Source organism: Spinacia oleracea, chromosome 1 (genome assembly GCF_020520425.1).
Source record: "Spinacia oleracea cultivar Varoflay chromosome 1, BTI_SOV_V1, whole genome shotgun sequence".
In the NCBI taxonomy this organism is placed as follows: domain Eukaryota; kingdom Viridiplantae; phylum Streptophyta; class Magnoliopsida; order Caryophyllales; family Amaranthaceae; genus Spinacia; species Spinacia oleracea.
In genome coordinates this window covers 104,505,328-104,524,012 of record NC_079487.1, presented here as the reverse complement: position 1 = coordinate 104,524,012, position 18,685 = coordinate 104,505,328, and the positions used below count along the sequence as shown (strand labels likewise).

Sequence of the window (18,685 nt, the reverse complement as noted above, 5' to 3'; positions counted from 1 at the left end):
GAAAAAGTTAATCACAATTACTATGCAGGAAATTATATATTTAACTCTTTTTTTTTGACATACAATTATGTTATTTTCATAGTGAGGATACATAAAAGTATGAAAAAAAAATCCCAAATTGTGCAACAAAAGTAAATTAAACTCAAGGATACATAGTTTTGTTATATGTAGTAAGTTAGCAAATACTATTATGAATGGAAACACCGTCTAAAATCTATAAACCCAAAAGGCGGGGAATGAACATGAAGCGATTAACTAAACATAACTTGAGTGCTTTTGAAAGACAAGCTTCATCGACAAGGCAAACATCAAAGTTTGAAGCCTCTGAGTGAAGCAATGAACTTAAAAATCAAAGGTTGTAGCAACTCATTGTTGAAAATTGTTGCATTGTTATCAGCAATCAAAATTGTTTCACTGGATAAGTTGAGCTGCAACTCGACCATTCAGACAAAAGGACCCATTCTTCTTGAGTACTGCATTCATTGCCTCAATTGGTGAAGGAAAACGCACTTTAGCTATCCTTGAAGGGCCATCTACCGTCCTGCAATTGCAAAACAAGGTTTTGTTTCAAACAACAATTACACGGAGTAAAAAAAAAATATGCAATTTCAAGCTGCCTTGTGCATATGATATGATTAATTTCTGACCTAGTAAAAAATAAGTCAAGGGAGGAAGCTTCATAGTTACAGCCACACAGAAAGCGTTCCACATCCTCCAAAAGTGCATTGCGGGGTATTCCTGTAAATAATACCTGAATGGCAGAAAATGAGAGCAATTTGTGTCACAGAAGATAGACGCCAGCAGAAAGGATACAGTATTTCAATATAATATAATCTACTGCTGGAACTATTTAGTCATCTTTCCTAATACAGCAATGGTTTATCATAAGATTTTCTAACATGCTACTAATAAAATTAAGTGATGAAAAGAGGATGTCAACTCCTTAGTGTAATAACTCATTCCACTCTTGAAACTAAATTATGTAGAAGCATCAAATTGCACATCTGTAGTCAGTTAGGATTTCAACAACCCAAGGTTGGTTCTCCACAGGCCATATAAGAAGGTCAAAGTCTAAATCCATTCCAAGGCAAGCATACTTTTCAAATCTGAAGTACTATGCGCACTTATGATCCTTTTGGTAGCCGCCAATAAATTGCAGATGGAAATGAATCTGAGTCCATGGTAATGCAATCTCATCCCTAGATTGTATTTTTCTTCATAGATTTTCATTCCCGCCCAATACCACCATCCAAGTGGTAAAGGATGATAATGAAGATTTATGAAGAAAATGAGATACTTTAGGTGAATTAGCATTACCTTGGGCATTGGTATATGAGTTTTCTCACAATTTTACAATATAAATTCATTCACATTGACATTACCACCATTTATTACAACCTACCAAACGGGTCATTAGTTCATTGAACAAGCAAAACAAAGCAAATCTTGTTCTTCGTACTATATTAGTTCAACTGTACTCGAACCTAACCAAATTACCATCTGGTAACAAATACCAATTATGAGATAAAAGATCAAAACCATGGTTTTGGAAACGATGATGCCTCGGAAGTACAAAATAATACTTGATTTCAAATGTTTCCTGTTCAGTTGACCAAATTACCATTCTTCCCTCCCTCTCTAAAACATACTTGGGTTGTTGAGTTTTCACCACCAAAATTTGTATGTAACTCTGTTGTATTAAAAGCAACTTGTAGGAGTAATAGGTTGAAGATCGGAAAGTATGATTTCTCGTGTTTTATTATTATTATTGCTGGGTTCCGTGGCAGGAGGAGAGGCTAAGGGAGATAAGAAGCAGGAGGAAGTAGTGAGGATGAGTGGATGACGAGAGCACAAAACGAAGAATTGTGGGGGAAGGAGAGAAGGTCATCATGGGAGGGGGAGGAGTGTCGATTGTTGGAGAAGGGAGGTGGAGAAGAGGCAGTAACTGGGAAGAAGCACAGGGAAAGGGAGGCAATGGTGGAAATGAGTCTGGTATGTCAAGGGGTTCTGATAACAGACTTTTCTGTTTCTTTTTCTTTTTGTTGATTCGAAGGGTTCGGGCAGTTCCAAACATATACCAACCATTTCCAGCAATCTAATCGAAAACTTCAGTCATGTGGATGTGCTTCTAAGTTCTAAATAAAATTTCCAATATGAGATCCATTTTCAACAAATGATAAAAAAAACGAGCAACAAAAAAAGTCCCTCAGTTTAGTGCATCCTTCCAAAGACTAGCAGAGCATAGAAGTCTCAAAACATTAACCAGAATAAACATTACACGAAAAGTACTGACACGCAATATTATAACAATAACTTGAAGGAAAACACATTTAGCCAGAGAATCGAGAAAGGAAAATTCACCAATAGCTAAACAACAGGAACCAGAAATTATTAAATGGGGGTAACAGTGTTTATCTACCGTTAACGGAAGGCAGTAAATAGCTTTTCTGCAAGTGGTTTGAATAAATAACAAGAGTTCAATTCAAATTCAATAAGCACGTAGATCCAAAGAGGCAAAGACAATACTCAGATTGCTAAAGTCCCAACTTCCTCACAGGACAAGTGGGTTAAATCATGTTCTGCACGATTCTCATTCGAATAAGATCGTGTCTTCTATAAGCACTTGAACACCTTTCGACTCACAACATTCAAGACAATAAAACATAACAGCCTTTAGAGTTTTGAAAACTGAAAAGTAGTACTACTTACATATCTTCCATTATGAGGTGTTACAGAATCCCATTTTTGATGATCTACTACCTGAAATTGAACAAACCAACATAACTACATAAAACCGCACACAGAACAACTTAATGGGAAGAAACCTAAATTTTTTTACCTTCTCCAATCTGAAGGGTCGGCTCTTCCTAGTAAGCTCTCGGATGGCAGAACCAAAATGAGACATAGAGCTGAATTGCACCAGCCTGGGACAGACGAACATCAAAGTTACAACTCAAAATTGATTTTTTAAATTTGAGATCAGTACAGCACTACAGCCTTTGAGGAATACGTTTAAGTAACACATTGGAGCTAGAAAGAAGAATAGAGGCAAATAACAGTCCACTTCTCACAAAACAGTTGAATAGGTTTGGTCACCATTTTCCGTAAGAATGTCGTGTTTCTTAATGGTGTAATCAATTGATGGGCAACCCAAAAAAAACACTTCAAAAGTTGTTGCACACCATACATCAACTATGAGTTATAATAATGAAGGAACAAGAAAGATCTGAAGTGAACACAGTAAAATAACCATAAACTACATGCTTCACAAAACAAGATAATTACATTGCCATTGGGTTATATGCCCTGTCGTAATCAACCTTAATGTCATCCAATGTCAACTTGCATCCTTCAAACAAATTGATGATATCAGTCTTCAATGTGTTTGATGAGATGCCGAGCAGCCTCCCATAGACCAAACCTAGAATGTAAGAACAGGATAAGACATCACTCATGATAACAATAGTGATCAAGGCAAGTATACAGGAATACTTCATCTTCCATATATAATTGGATATATATTAAACAAAGGAAGAATACAACAGAGACAATAACAGCATTGCAAATAAAAACTGGAGCCCAGAATATCTACACTCCATAAAGTCACGTTCCTTCAATTCACTCAATCTAAGGAAATATAGTCAATGAAAAACATCGGCGATATTAATATATGCTTCATCATGTGCCTCCAGGTATTCCAAATTCTATGGTAATGCAAATGCAAATATTTATCTGCAACGTAACTCTGCAAATAAAATGAAAGTTCCCACGAATTATTGACTATTGAGCGACCTGTAGACATCTCATGAATTCATGCAAGCATAACCTTTACCCCCTAGCTTCCAGCTGTTATAAAACATCCCTCAAACAAGATAGTAAAATAAAGCACAGCAGCAGCCTTGCTGGTTATGCACTGAAAACCATCTCCTAGAAAACGATTCATGAACACATACTTATGTATACTATCTAAGAGTGTATACACCAGTGCAAAAATAACGGTATTTTAAGTTGAATATTTAGCTGCACAGGGCGAGTACGTTTGGCAGATTTCTTTGAAAGCTAACAATCTATGGGTTTTCGTTTACAGTAAAAAACAGAGTTGGTGGGAACATGTCCCACCCAAGAGATAACAGCGGAGCTGGAAGGGTGTATGCAAGAGTAGAGATGTCTTAAAACCTGGGTTTGTGCAAGAAGGATGGGACCATGTGAATAGGATATATTCTATTTCTGCAGTGTATAGATGGGTCAATGGGGAAGAAATCAAAGTCCCTTGGAGTGTCTGGTTCTGGAACAGATACAACGTGTCTAAACAGTAAACACTAACTCATTTCATGGACGGCTGCCCTTGGTAAGCTTAGAACAAGGGACAAGTTGGTGGCTGTGAGTTTATAACGGATGGAAGTTGTTTATTCTGTAGATTTGCAGTGTTTAGCATTTGTTGTTTAGGTGCATCTATAGTGATACATGCTATAGGAGATTATGTAATTGGCTGGTTTCAGATCTAGGGGTGAGGATGTGCTTCATTTCTGTTGGAAGAAGTGGGGTAGGAATGCTGGTCCCAAACTTCAGAAAAAATGTTTCTTTGCGGCATTATCAGCATCGGTTTACCTATCTGACGAGCACGAAATAATACCTTCTGGAATCAGGCTGTGATGCATCCATATCAACTTGTCAAGTCAATTCAACATGAGATGTGCTGGAAAGTTCAAGGAAAACAGAATGAGAAATGGACACCTGAAGATGGAAACTGGCTGCAAAATCCATTCCAAGTTTCCAACAGATGCTGACAGTTGGCAACTGGTTTATTGACAAGAGTTGGCCTATGTTGACTTATGGTGTGTTGGTTATGTTCTACAGTTTTCTGTTGCTGTGGCAGAGTTACTGCTGAAATTGCTTGGGGTCTGTTGCTGACTGATGCAGGCTGCAGGTGGCAAAAATTGACTGCTGGTGGCTTTTTCTGCCGACTGTTTGGGGCTGACCTGTTTGGTTACAGAGACTACTGATTGCAGTTTGCATAAGTGTTTGTTGGCTGAAGAAGCAAATGGTTGTTTTCTGTTGGAGCTGTTATCCTGCTTGTTTTGCCTTTTCTGCAGTTGGCCTTCCTGAGTTCCTGGTCTGCAGGAGGTCAGTGCTCCATCTACAAAAAGCTAGTTCAGGTTGAAGAGGGTGGCAGGGATTGAGCTACTATTCTGTTCGTACTGAGGTGATGGGCTGGTCTGGCTAGAAGCTTCTGATCAATTGGGAAATCCTAGCAGTCAAGTTGTGAAGACCTTCTATGCTGAATTGCGGCTACTCAAACCTTCTTTTACTGTAGTTGACTAGTGTTTCCTTTGCTAATTTTTTATTTCTTTGGCTTTAGTTTGTATAATTTAAAGCAAGATTCAATATTTATACAGATTGTTTGCATCAACAGGTGAAGGATGTATGCGTAGTATGCCCAATGAGAGTAGAATTCAAAAGAAAAATAAAGTATAAAATCATGATATAGAGAATAGCAGATTCGACACAATTAAACTGTAAGGAATTCCTCCACGAAATCAATTCAAATTTATATCAATCACATCATATATTGCAAGTACATAGACAAAGAAGTACTGTGAGTCAAATCATCCAAAACAAAAATAACAACATAATTAATAAATTATCGTACAATCTATGCCCAAAAACCCTAATAAAACCCACAGGAAAAACAAAATGCGGAATACTGTTGATGAAAATTGCAACAAAAACAAACGAAATGGGAGAGAACTGAACGAACCAGAAGAAGGTGGTTGAAGAGAAGGAGCATGCTGGGTTGAAGATTGTGGAGGTTGAGGTTGAACTTGATGTTCAGTTCCAGTTGAGAAATGGCGTAGCGAATCACGAAGAAAGGGTGAAAGAGTTTGGATGCTTCTTGCGTTGGTTGATTGAAGCAATTGATTCAATTTCTGAGCTCCTCTTGAAAGATTCATGGCTGATTTCGAAGAAAGGAGGAAGATGTGATTAACGAAGGGAAGAAATTTGCAGAAAGAGCCGAAGAGGGTTTTAGTGGGGAAGACTTAGAGCTTAGTGAAGATGGGTACTAATGGGCTGGGCTTAAAGAGTAGAGCCCAGTCTGAACTTATTAACGATTAATATTTATTATTTATCAAATTTGTAGGGAGTAACTGCATGTCTACATTTTTTTATTTTTATTGTTTTTTGACAGCAACAAATAAACAACACACACTAGGCCCCTTTCCTAGCCTTATGGGCCAGATCATGGGCTGAAAGCACAACAGGATTTGAGAGTAAAGTGGCCATTTTTGGTTTCATTCCAAAGAGAGATGTCCTCCGAATTTTCAGAGGGGATATGGGTTGCAAGGATGTTACCCACATCATGGGCCTCAAACATTTGCCATATTAACCTAACATTCCAACGTCTATCTGATGTCATAATATCAGCTACCTTCGCCCCTAGAGGAAGAATGTCGTGGTCTCCCGGTTTGACTCTAATCTTATCCGAGCCTACCCATATGTCATCCTCAATTCGAGTATTAAGACCATTGCCAATTTGCATTCGTATCCCTCCTTTATAGCTGAAGCAGCTCTCAAAAGACTCCTAGCCGCCCACGAAGGGTTAGAAGGAGAGCGATTTTGATGGGCCAAGGAGATTGGGTCTGCTCCATATTTACCTTTGAACACCCTGTTCACCAACAGGTCGGGCTCAGCATTGTTTTGCTACTAGGGATTTATTAAGAGATTCAACGTCTCTAATCCCTAGCCCTCCTTGCGATTTATGAGTGAAGATCAGTTCCTTTTTCCTCCAGTAGATGGGCTTTCTTGAGGGGGAATTAGCCCACCAGAATTTGAGTAGCGTAGAGCTGATTTTTCTCAAGACCAACACGGGACAGATGTACAACGAGAGAATGTGTGAAGCAAGAGCAATAAGCACATTGTTGATCAGTAGAAGTTTACCTGAAGGGCTCATATTACAGAATTTCCAGGAGCCTATTTTACTGTTAATTCTTTCGAGAATGGAGGTAAATTTTGAAGAAGACCTTCCGTCGATATCCATTGGGCATCCTAAGTAGGAGCCCACTTCTGTCCTATTCTTTACTCCTATTGGCTTCCTCATCAGACGAACGAATCTAGAAGGCGTATTTGGGCTGAAAATTATGGAAGATTTATCGAAGTTGATCATCTCTCCTGACATCTCACAAAACTGATCAATGCATTCTCTTACCGCTCTACAAGAGGACGGGGTTGCTTTGAAGAACAGAAGGGCATCATCAGCAAAAAAAGATGAATGACTTCCGGGGCATGGTGAGCTACTTTGATGCCTTGGAGATGGCCACTAGCCACCAACCGAGAAATACCAATCGAGAACACTTCCATAACAAGAATGAAAAGGTACGGCCTTGTCTCGAACCCGCGGAAGGAAGGATGGTGTTGGAAGGTTCTCCATTAACGAGAACTGAGTATGAAACCGAGGAGATGCATTCCCGAATCCACCCTTGCCAAGAATCAGGAAAGCCCATAGCAGAGAGGATATGGAGGATGAACTCCCAACTAACACGGTCATAGGCCTTGCTGAGGTCTATTTTGAGGATGCCTTCAAATCTTCCTCCCTTTTTCCTCTTCTTAACACTGTTAATCACCTCGTGAGCTATAAAGCAGTTATCCATCATTAGTCTACCTGGCACAAAAGCGTTTTGAGTCTCACAAACTAAATCCGGCATTATCTTCTTGAGTCTATTAACCATGCATTTTGATATAACCTTATACATTGAATTGCATAGGCTAATTGGTCTGAGTCCTCCAACCTGTGATGGACGTTCTTCCGTCGGGATGAGGGTAATATACGTCCTGTTTGTTTCGCGAAGCATTCTACCCTGCGCAAAAAAAGCTAGAACCCCCTTGGAGACTTCATCTTCAACGACCTCCCAGTTTTTCTGAAAAAATATGGGAGGTATGCCATCGGGACCCGGGAATTTCAACGGTTTAGGACCAAAGGCATCCGCCTTAATTTCCTCTTTTGAGAAAGGGGCATTTATGCAAGAGAGGTGAGCTTCAGTTAGTCGAGGAAGGTCGCGCAACCATGTCTCTTGAGTAGGGGAAGAACAAGATAGGGTACCTGCAAAAAGAGTGTTATAAAAGTTATAAAATTCAAGGTTGATCTCCTTTTGTGTCGTAGACCAGGCCCCATCTGATTTTTTGATGGCTCTAATTTCATTTCTGCTACCCCTCAGTTTAACACTTTTGTAAAAAAACGAGGTTGGTTGATCACCGAAAGCATCCCATTTGGACTTAGCACGTTGTTTCCAGTACCACCATTGGTGCTCAACTGAGTCCTTGCACTTTCCTCGACACTCACTTTCCGTCGAGGCCGATTTTGAGTCTACAATACCTCTCTGTAGTTGTCCCAGCTCCTCCTCAAACTTATTCCATGTGATGTCGTTTTCCTTCTTGTAATCAAGGCACCACTTTTTCGATTCTGCAAGGATCCTTTGGAGTTTCCTTTGAATTTTGAAGAGATGTGACCCATTCGGGGTGCTGGCCCAAGTATTAACAATGATACTCACTATTTCCGGTTGAGACAAACACCATGCCTCCAATTTATACATGCCTGTCTTCTTGACTTTTGAAGGTAGAATGTCCACTATTATAGGACTATGGTCAGAAAGGAATATAGGCAGGTTCCAAGTGATAGCTTCTGGGAATTTCAATCTCCACTCTGAATTTGCATACACTCTATCAAGGTGTTCTAGGATCACTTGGTCTCCATCCCTATTGTTTGTCCAAGTATAGTTGACCCCATGGAAGGGGAGTTCCGAAAGATCCCAATTTAGCTTCCAGCTTACAAAGTTACTTGCCCCCTGGATGAGAGCATTGCCCCCCAATTTTTGAGTAAGGTTTTCCACCTGGTTTAAGTCTCCTACAATAATAGTACTACCCTTATTATTGTTCATTAGGGTAGAAATATTGTCCCATACTGATGCTCGACCTTGGACGGAGGGGCAGCCATAGACAAACACGATGTAATAGTTAACCATACTAGATGAAATCACATTACAAAGGATTACATTAGGATCCACAAAGATTATCCTAGCATCTACCCGATTGGTCCACCCTAAGAAGAGACCACCTGAATTACCTAAAGCATCACTACCCACCGAGTTACAGAAGCCAATCTTAGCAAAATATGGCTCCAAATTAGCAACACTACATTTTGTTTCCGAAATAAAAACGAAGTCTACATTACATTTAGCCGCAAGATTAGTAATAAAGGGAAAAATTGGGGACGATGGATTTTTCGCCCCTCTACAGTTCCAGCTGAGTATACTCATTTAAGAACCCGAGGCTGATTCTGGCTCACCGCGCTCTTCAGTTTGAGGATATTGATCACTGTCATCTTTTCCTTGCCCTCTGCACTAGTGGAAAAAACCCCTATTGTAGCCCCCTTGTTGAGTGGGGCATACATAAGCGCGCCTCAATAACCACTTGGTCAACGCGGGTCAAACATTTTAATAACAGGTTGAGGGGGGCTTTTCGGGTGTTCGCTTCTATAGAAGTTGTTGAAGGGGGCTTTTAATTGCCCCCCTCAATAGACACTAGCTAAAGGGGCGGGCTTATGTTTGTTCGCTTCAACAGGGCTTCACAAGATTTAAAACAATTAAAACATAATTTTCTCACCCTAAACCTTCTATTCCAACGCAAACGCATCTGAAGGAGTTCGAGTTCGCTGCTCTCCTCACCGCGCGGCTCCACCACCACCATCATCACCACCACCTTCCTCACCGCGCGGCTCCACCACCACCTAAAGGCGAGTTTCCCCCGACCGTCGTCTTTCCTACCACCGCGCGACTCTGTTTCACACAATCTGTCAAGGTTAGTTTATATTCGATTCAGTTTCTAAGACCATGAATTCCAGTATTTACTGCTTGAGTGCGACCTACAAATTGGGGTTTTGGCCGAGTCTAATGGAAAGAAGTTGAAGTTGAAATGATGATGAGTATATATATCTTAGGTCTATGTTGTTTTTTCAATCTTCTTTTTGTAGATTTGGGTTCTCATGTTTCTTAGATCTGAACCTGATGTTCATTGAATATTCGCATTTTGCTAATTGGTTAACGCTGTGTATTTTTGTTTATGAATATAAGCGATGGAGCTTATTAATTTTGTACTATGCTTTGCCCTAATTTCACTGTGTGTAAACACTGAGGAACAGGTAGTTTCTGGTATTATATTAGAGTACTATATTACTCTTGAAGCAACTGATGGTGACAACTGACATGAAGGGAAAGTGTGGCTGATGAACTCTACCGAAGTGCAGGACTTCAAGTTTGTGTGTGATGCTGATGTCCTGGAAGAGGGTTTTAGCAGCTAGGTATACACCAATACTACCACGTTTTCCCCTTGACCTCTGCGGTTTAGAATTTACTCTGCACTTTCTCTTGTCTCGTATTTTGGAATTATGCTTCATTAATTTCTGAAAATGTTATCAAATCTTTCGATTAAGTGTTTCCAAGAGAAATTTGATGCACGGTCAACATCCAGATAAAAAAAAATACAACCTTTTTGAACTTTTGAATTCGTTCCCATTTTGCAAATTGGACCGCCTTTTATGTACAAAATTTATCTAATTTGTTGTTCAATGTCTCACATTTTATTGCGATTTTTGACATATTGTCCTGATGATTAACTTTCAAATTTGGTTGTGTTTTGGCCTTCTAAATTTCGTTTAGATGCAAAATATGGTAGTGTTTGATTGGTAAACTTTTAATTCTCAGGTGATTTACGTGATTATGATCATAATGAGGGAATTTGGCATGAACATGGCGTATGGACCGTGCATTGGTTGTAAATTAGGATTAAATCCTCCTAAGGAGGTTGAAAACCTTTTAATTCAGACAAGGTTCACTCTAAGTCGTTATAGGATGGCCGTTTTTATCGTTGTGAGACTGCTGTAATGGTTGATGTCATCTGAATCCACATTTTCGACAGATAAGTTTTAGAGGTAGATGATGATCCTGCTCTTAAAATAATTGTGCAGTTCTCAGTGATATTAATCACTGGTTTTAAGCTTGAATATACAGCTTTTGATCATTGGTTCTGTATTCCTGAATGCCCGAAGACTGTCAAAACAACAATAGCCTGTAATTTTTGATGAAATTGATTATATTTGTCTTGTTATCGCGGCTTGCTAATAGCATCTGATACCTTCATTGAAATATTCATTTCTGAAATGTTTTAGTGGCAGGAGTGGAGTAAAGAACACTCCAAATTTAACAAATGCTAGTTTTGCATTCCTTTTATGCAGAATATGGAAACTGGAAGATGAGCTAGTTCCATATCACATTCTTTTATGTTTTGGAACTATTTATGAATACAAGTGATGGACCGATGGAATGTTTTATTTTTGCAGAATGATTTGTTCGAAGTTCACACTGTTGAAAATGGTTACTGCTACGATATATCGAGTACTATGTTACTCTTGAGGTAACTGTTGGTGACAAATCTGAGAACTGAGATGGAGGAGGTCTATGAAGCGAAAGTGTGGCTGATGAACTCCATGGAATTCAAGTATGTAGGTGGTGATGATGCCCTGGAAGAGCTGCAGAGGTGTTTTAGCAGCTAGGTATGTACTTCCATGACCCATCCGACTATGACTTGAATCTCTGAGTCTGGTGGTTTTTTCCAACTCCACTGTTAAACATGGAGTATTATAGATATTGTTCCACAGAGTAATAGCCATAAATATACAGAGTATGGTTTAGATTAAGGAAGTACAGTAAAGAACAGAATGTTCAGTAGTTGATTACCGCAACCTCTAACTTGCTAATTGTTCAATCACGGATCACTCGTCTTGTCAAAGTATCTGTATTTTTTTGTGGTAATTTCTCAGTGCAATTCAAATCTGTCTTTGTTACACTCGATCTCTATGATCTGAGGCATTTTTTCGAAATCCGAGACTGGTATATTTCTGTGCCCGAAACCATTCAAAAACACAAAACTTTTTTTGTGTTAAACTGGTCATCATTAACTAGCAGAAAAAAATACTAGTGTTCGCTACAATAGAATGTGGGATCTACGGGTTGGCGGTACAGCCAATCGTAGTTAAACTCACAGGCTCCAGGATTCTATTTCTATTTTAAAGAAAATACTGCACTTAGAACTAAAGAAACTAAGGACTCATTTGATTCTTATTACATGACTAATATGCATTATTTTAACTTTCTAAAACTCATTTGAATCTATTTATGCACATTTAAGGCTCATTAGGTCGTTACAGGTCATGTTTAGAGCTAAAATGACATTTTCGCTCTCAACTTTGAACTAAAGAACCTAAGGACTCATTTGATTCTTATTACAGGATTAATATGCATTAGATATGTCTAAATTAGAGTTGTTCCACCAACTAATCTTGGTTTGACAGGCATCAGCTTTCCCGGACACTAGCTTGAATGCTCACAGAGCAATTAGAAGTACATGTTTAGTTGCATGGTTTTCAACAACTTAATTATCTCTATAGTCTGCAACTATATCTTTTAATTTTATGCTTCAGTGGAATGTAAAGATAATATCGTGAGTGTAAACTTTGGTACTCATATATATTCTCCTTCCAATTTCAGGGATCGAGTCGATTGGAATAAAGTCAACACGGCCTTAATTAAGCTTTGTAATGCATGATCTAAAGGGGCCTAAGTGGTTGGATTAGAGAAATTTGTTAGATTAGCTCTCTAGCCTTTTGTCTTTAGTTGTTAATATTAGTTGTAATTTGTTAGACTAGAGAAAAATGGTAAACGTACGTACTATATATACGCTTTGCTCTGTTGGGTTAATGTAAAAGAAGTTAATGTAATGATTTATTATATTTATCAAAGATAAGCAGATTCGTATCTTTGCTATTTTGGTGTTGATTGGTGTACAGGTTTCAATACTCAATGGAGTATATATCTAGATTTGGTTATTGCCACCTATTTTATATTTTAAAAGAATTTGAAAATAAAATTAATGTTGTTGAAGGGGGCTTTTAATGTACGCCTCAACAACATATGAATTTATGGCGCCAATGTACAGGTATTGGCGCAAAAATACAGGTCTGTTGTGGGGGGCATTTAAGAAGTGAGCCTCAACAGAGGTGTCTGTTGAGGCGGGCTTTTGGTAATGCCCCCCACAACAGGTCCTTTTTTTTCCTTTGGATTTGGGCTGTTGAGGGGGGCTTTTGAAAGCCCCCCACAACAGATGAGCTGTTGAGGCGAACAAAGCCCGCCTCAATAGCTCACTGAGCTGTTGAAGCCCCGTCTGTCGAAGCGGGCCTTGTTCGCCTCAATAGGCCCAAAATGCCCCCCTCAACAGGTATTTTTTCTACTAGTGCTGCTTCCTCAACATCTGACAATTTTTCCCACAGGTCGTCCTCTTGACTCAGACCAAACTTGAACTTACCCTTCCCTTTATATTTCAGTTGAGCCTTCAACTTCTTCCATGGTGAGGAAGAACTCCCTTCTCCATCTTTCCTCGGAGGGTGGTTTGTTTCACAGTTTATCGCTCTTTTGAGCGAAATAGGTTCAGCCGGTGCAGCATGATCTGCTATTCTTCCAAGAATACTCTCTTGCAGGTCTCTGAAAACCGACGACCTCCACTTCTTCCTTCTCGGGCCGTCATCATAAAGCCTCATTCCAGCCCTCTTCTTGTAAAGTTGCTTTTTTTCCTCATGGTTATAATACTCCGGCTCAATTTCCGAGGATGATATATCAGACAGGTTCGACGAGTCAGAGTCGGTCCCCATTAGCTTAAAGGCCAAGATTTCATCAAGCTCCTCTGAGTGAATTGAGGAAGGAGCTGTAGCAAAGGAGTTCACAGAGATTGGGGAGAGTGGTGCTTCTGGAGATGGTGGGGGAGGTAAGGGAAGATTGGATAAAATTTTTGTGGAGTTTAAGTCACTGGATGAACACGAGTCTTTGCAGATGGAGATGGATCGGGTTTTGGCGGGGAGAACATCAGTTGAAATCTGATTCTTTTGGGTAGAAGAGTGAGATGGGCTGATTGGTGTGGTTTCCACCTTAGTTGGGTCAGGGATTGGGCTTGGGTCCACACATTTTGGAGTAGTAGTGACTATGATTGTGGAGGTGGATGGAATTGTGCCAAATTGAACCTCGACAGAATGGGTCCATGGATCATTAGTGGTCGATTTTGGTTTAAATGGGTCTAGAAGTGGGTTCGAACAGAGGTAAAGTCTATTTTGCTCTGGAATTACCAAAGGGGGTAACTCAGAAGAGTAGTCAATGCTCACACGAGGAGAAGGAATTTCGAGTGATAGTTCCATTGTTGTGGTGGGGTATTAATGATTAAGCTTCCGAAAAAAGAGGGGGATAAAGATGTTTGGGGGGTAAGTGACAGAGAAGTAGATATGTGTACTTATAGGGGGACCATTAAAGCTAAGGGGGGAGTGGTAGTGGTAGTTCTTTAAATGGAATTGTTGGGTGGTTGGATGTTGGCATAAGGATATGGGGGGTATATTAATTGACAGTCACTTTGGATAGTAGAAAGGGAGTAACAGCACATACCAAATTCCTTACTTATGGATGGGGTAAGACTCCAGTCAACAGAGAAAATAACACTTAATGCCATTTGGGTCTGGCAGTTGAAAATTGGAAATTTATCGGAATAACAGTCAACACTGGAAGTAACACAGCTCATTTCCATAATGGGAAAGTACATATTGGTTGGGATTGGAATAAATACCTGGTGAATTTCCGCAGAATAGGAGGCAAGGGTCTCAAGGGAGTTGTACTTGTTGTAGACAATATTATCAATGCTGAACAGTGATCCCAACCATGTATTGACCAGACCCGATGACTCAGCAATTGGTGAGATAGGGCTATCGGGTAGCCCACCCATGAACACTGATAAGGTTGGGTTTACCGTTGGAGTAGGTGGAGCCATTGATGCTATTTCCCGTTGGGAGCGCTCAGGTGGCTGAAGAGAATCTTCCGGTAAGGGGGGCCACCAACAGGGATAAGACTGACATAATCATCATCGGAAATCATATTTCTTGCGGGGATAGACACATCAAGTGGTGTTTGTATCCCTCGGCGTTGGAGGAGAGTCAAACGGTGGTGGTTACTGTCGCCTACATGTGCGGGCCTCGACCTTTTCCTTCTCGGAGAGGAGGAACCCTCATCCTCCCATAACCTAATTCTTTTCCCTTTCCTATTCTGACTTGGAGGAGATCGACCCGGATTGAATGAATTTTTCGATGAGGTGTCTGAATTGTCATCGGAACTGTCGTCCTTCGGTGGCGATGGGGGGTCGCGATCTTGCCTGTTACCATGGGGGTTTCGCAATTGGACTCTAGAGGTTCTGAATCTTTCCACGTCTTCTAGACCCATGATTCGTTTGGTGTAGAGGGGCGGATTAGGTTGCTCAGCCATGAAATCAAAGTTTAGACCACAGATGCCCTTGAGTCGACTCTCGATTTCCGCTTTCCCTTGATTTTCCGGTACTCGGCAGTGTGGGCGTCGATGACCTACTTTTCCACAATTTTGGCAGAAGTTGAAAATGCCTTCATATCGAAAGTATACCCATTTGTAATGGTCTGGCCTATACTCGTAATAGTATCCTGGGACAATAACTTTCTCAATTTGGATGATTAGTTTTGCTCTAATGTGATTCTTTAGTCCCTCCGACCGGGAGTTTTCATCAACTTTTAATACTCTTCCAATTCTCTCCAAAGCTCTTCTGGCTACATGTAACTCGTTCTCCGGAGTAGGGATGCCTTCGACCTTTATCCAGAAGTAAGCTTCATTGAAATCAATGGTGGAGATGGATGCCCCAATTGACCATCCTTTGAAAACAAACAGAGCACCTTTAAAAGACGCAGTTCCAACATTTAGAAGATTATCCCTGTCCTCAATATTGTTGCAGAAGAAGAAGAACGTGTCCTTCAATTGCAAAGCCTTTTGCACTTCAATCGGGCCATTTGTTGACCAAAATTGGGTCACCCATAGCTGAATTTGAGATTCTGAAAAGCTTCTGTAATCAACCACTCTCCCTACTACAGATAAAAGGTATTTTTCCGAGAGGGGAGGAGTGTCGTGGTTTGAGTAGGGGATTATAATACCCATACGAGAAGGTGACTTTGCCATTAAAAGTAGAGCAGGGAGGGGGGGGATGGAGGGCTCTAGGAATTCTAGAGAGAAGGGATCTCGGATTTTTTAGAGAGAAGATGCCTATTGATTATCAAAGTATTTTCAACGTTTTTTGCATGTCTACATTTACTAATTTCCTATTTTTATTTTGTTGGTGAACTCTTTTTGGGGTAAATAGGCTTTTACCATCTGAAAAATTGATAAATTGTTTTTTACCACCTAAAAAAATAAAAATTGTTTTTACCACCTAAAAATAAAATAAAAATTGTTTTTTACCACCTCTTGACCGAAATTGTGGACGAAAACGTTATGCGATCCTATTTCAACGACTATATTTTTTACTTCCTTCTCTTGTCCCACAATTTTTATGTATATAAGCTATACTTTTCCCTTACTTCCCATTAATTTACATAACGTTTTCATCTATTTTGTTGTTAAGAGGTGGTAAAAGACAATTTTTATTTTATTTTTAGGTGGTAAAAAACAATCTAATATATATATATATAAAGGAGGCATATTTGCTGAAATATTAGAGTGACACCTAGGATTACTAATGGTTTCGGCCAATGAAAAATAAGATTTCTAATTTATTTTGAATTAAAAAAATCGAGTGCCACGTAGATAATTAATTAGGTGCCATGTAGATATTTAAATTAATTAATTAATTACTAATATATTCAATTCCATCCAAAATCAAACGCTCTAACTATTAAAAAATAAATCTAAAATAAAAACCATCCAAAATCAAACATTAATCTAAAATAAAATTCAATCCGAAATAAGATTTCTAATTTATTTTTGAATTAAAAAGTCGAATGCCATGTAGATAAATAATTAGGTGCCACGTAGATATTTTTATTAATTAATTATTAATATTTCTTATATACAATTTCATCCAAAATCAAACACTATAATAATTAAAAAATAAATCTAAAATGAAATTAAATCCAAAATAAATAAAAAAAACCAATCTAATCTAATATATAAAATATAGCAGTTGATATATATAGGAGTTTTATTTTAACGTAAAACATTAATAGAAACCGTGCATCGCACGGGCTAAAATCTAGTTTTTATTATTTTAGGTGGTAAAAAAACAATTTATCTATTATTTTAGGTGGTAAAAAAACAATTTAACCCTCTTTTTTCTATGAAGTTAAAAAAATTGCTATTTGAAAATAGTATACTTAACCTCGGGATATGTAGTAAATAAGCCCCATAACTTAGGTCTTGTATGCAATTAAACCCCTTCAATTTTAATTAAAGCAAATTAGCCTCACACCTTTATAAATTGTGCAATTAATTACTTGGTAATATTATCCGGCCATTTTTTAGTCTGAACTAGTTTTTAGGCCCGGGCGATGCCCCGGTTACTGCATTAGTAACATTTATATTATTGTTATTTGAAAATGTTAGTAATGAATTCCATTTTTATTATATTTATTAGTATTTTTTTTTACAATGATAGCATGTAACGTGTTGTAGCTCAATGGTAAACACTTTATTGTTTATATGTGAGGTCGCGGGTTCAAGTCTTGTACATGCTCCATTTCTAAATTTTTAAGTATATGAAATTTACATGAAATGAAATACTCTACATAAATTTTTAAGTATATGAAATTTACATGAAATGAACTACTCTACATAAATTTTTAAGTATATGAAATTTACATGAAATGAAATACTATATATTAACCCTCTCTGACTCTTTCACCCAACTCTCACAGTATCAATTTATCATCTTCAACCTCCTTTATTCTCTCTCATATCTTCATGATAAAGGTTGTATATGCACACTAATCCTAACATCATTTACTCTATATCAAATTACATTAACAAATACAATAGCTAATAAAAAGTTGGCAACCTATAGTAAATCTAGAAAAAAAAACTTCAACAATAGTTATAGGGGCGACGAGGTCGGCTGTGGTGAATCGATGATCATCGAGAGGAGAGAGAGGGTGATGGAGAGCATGATTGATTTAGAGGAAAGAGAAAGAGGTTGATGGAGAGAAAAATTGACTTAAATGTGGGAAGAGATTACCGATTCTAGGAATGTACAAAAATTTGTATATTGTTAATTTATGGTTGTTTTTCGTCGAAATTAAAAAGATTACCGGCTTTCAAGTTTAATTTGGATGGAAAATGTCATGCGCGGGTTAATTGTACTAATGATAAAAGGTATGAGGTTGTTTTGCTACCATTGAAAGTAAATGGGTTAAATTGTACACAAGACCTAAGTTATGGGGCTTATTTGGCACAAAGGCCACCTAACCTCCCAAATATCTGCTCAAATTTCGCAATTTAAAAAGAGTTCATATTTTTTGCCAGTTTATTAAAGAAAAATTATTTAAAATGAGAAAGAATGGTAAATGAGGTCAAGGGTAAATGAAACCAAAATCTCTGCATACCCAAACTCCCAAATTCAAGGACAAAACAACTAAACCAATTCCATGACTTTCCTTACTTATTTATTTGTTGAACATGTAATACTAGTATACAAAATATAATTCATTGCAAACCAACACCACCCTGCCATCAACGTCCAAATTCCATATTCGCCATCTATAATC

At 38.5% G+C, this 18,685-nt stretch overlaps 1 protein-coding gene across 1 annotated transcript; it reads right to left on the bottom strand.

Annotated features, from left to right (window-relative positions):
* Positions 1 to 23: 23 nt before the first annotated feature.
* On the bottom strand, positions 24 to 6,047 carry LOC110786702 (uncharacterized). Its single transcript, XM_021991272.2, has 6 exons — positions 5,759 to 6,047; positions 3,286 to 3,421; positions 2,840 to 2,924; positions 2,710 to 2,760; positions 648 to 751; positions 24 to 541 (listed from the first exon to the last, which is right to left on the bottom strand). The coding sequence occupies exons 1-6, from the start codon at positions 5,949 to 5,951 to the stop codon at positions 412 to 414; spliced, it is 699 nt and encodes a 232-aa protein (XP_021846964.1). The 5' UTR covers positions 5,952 to 6,047; the 3' UTR covers positions 24 to 411.
* Positions 6,048 to 18,685: the final 12,638 nt, after the last annotated feature.

Coding starts and splice junctions, on each gene's coding strand:
- LOC110786702 (XM_021991272.2), bottom strand. CDS start 5,951: ATGAATCTTTCAAGAGGAGCTCAGAAATTGAATCAATTGCTTCAATCA. Junction 2,925..3,285: donor GCATATAACCCAATGGCAAT/GTAATTATCTTG, acceptor CGTCTGTCCCAG/GCTGGTGCAATTCAGCTCTA. Junction 2,761..2,839: donor GACCCTTCAGATTGGAGAAG/GTAAAAAAATTT, acceptor GTTCAATTTCAG/GTAGTAGATCATCAAAAATG.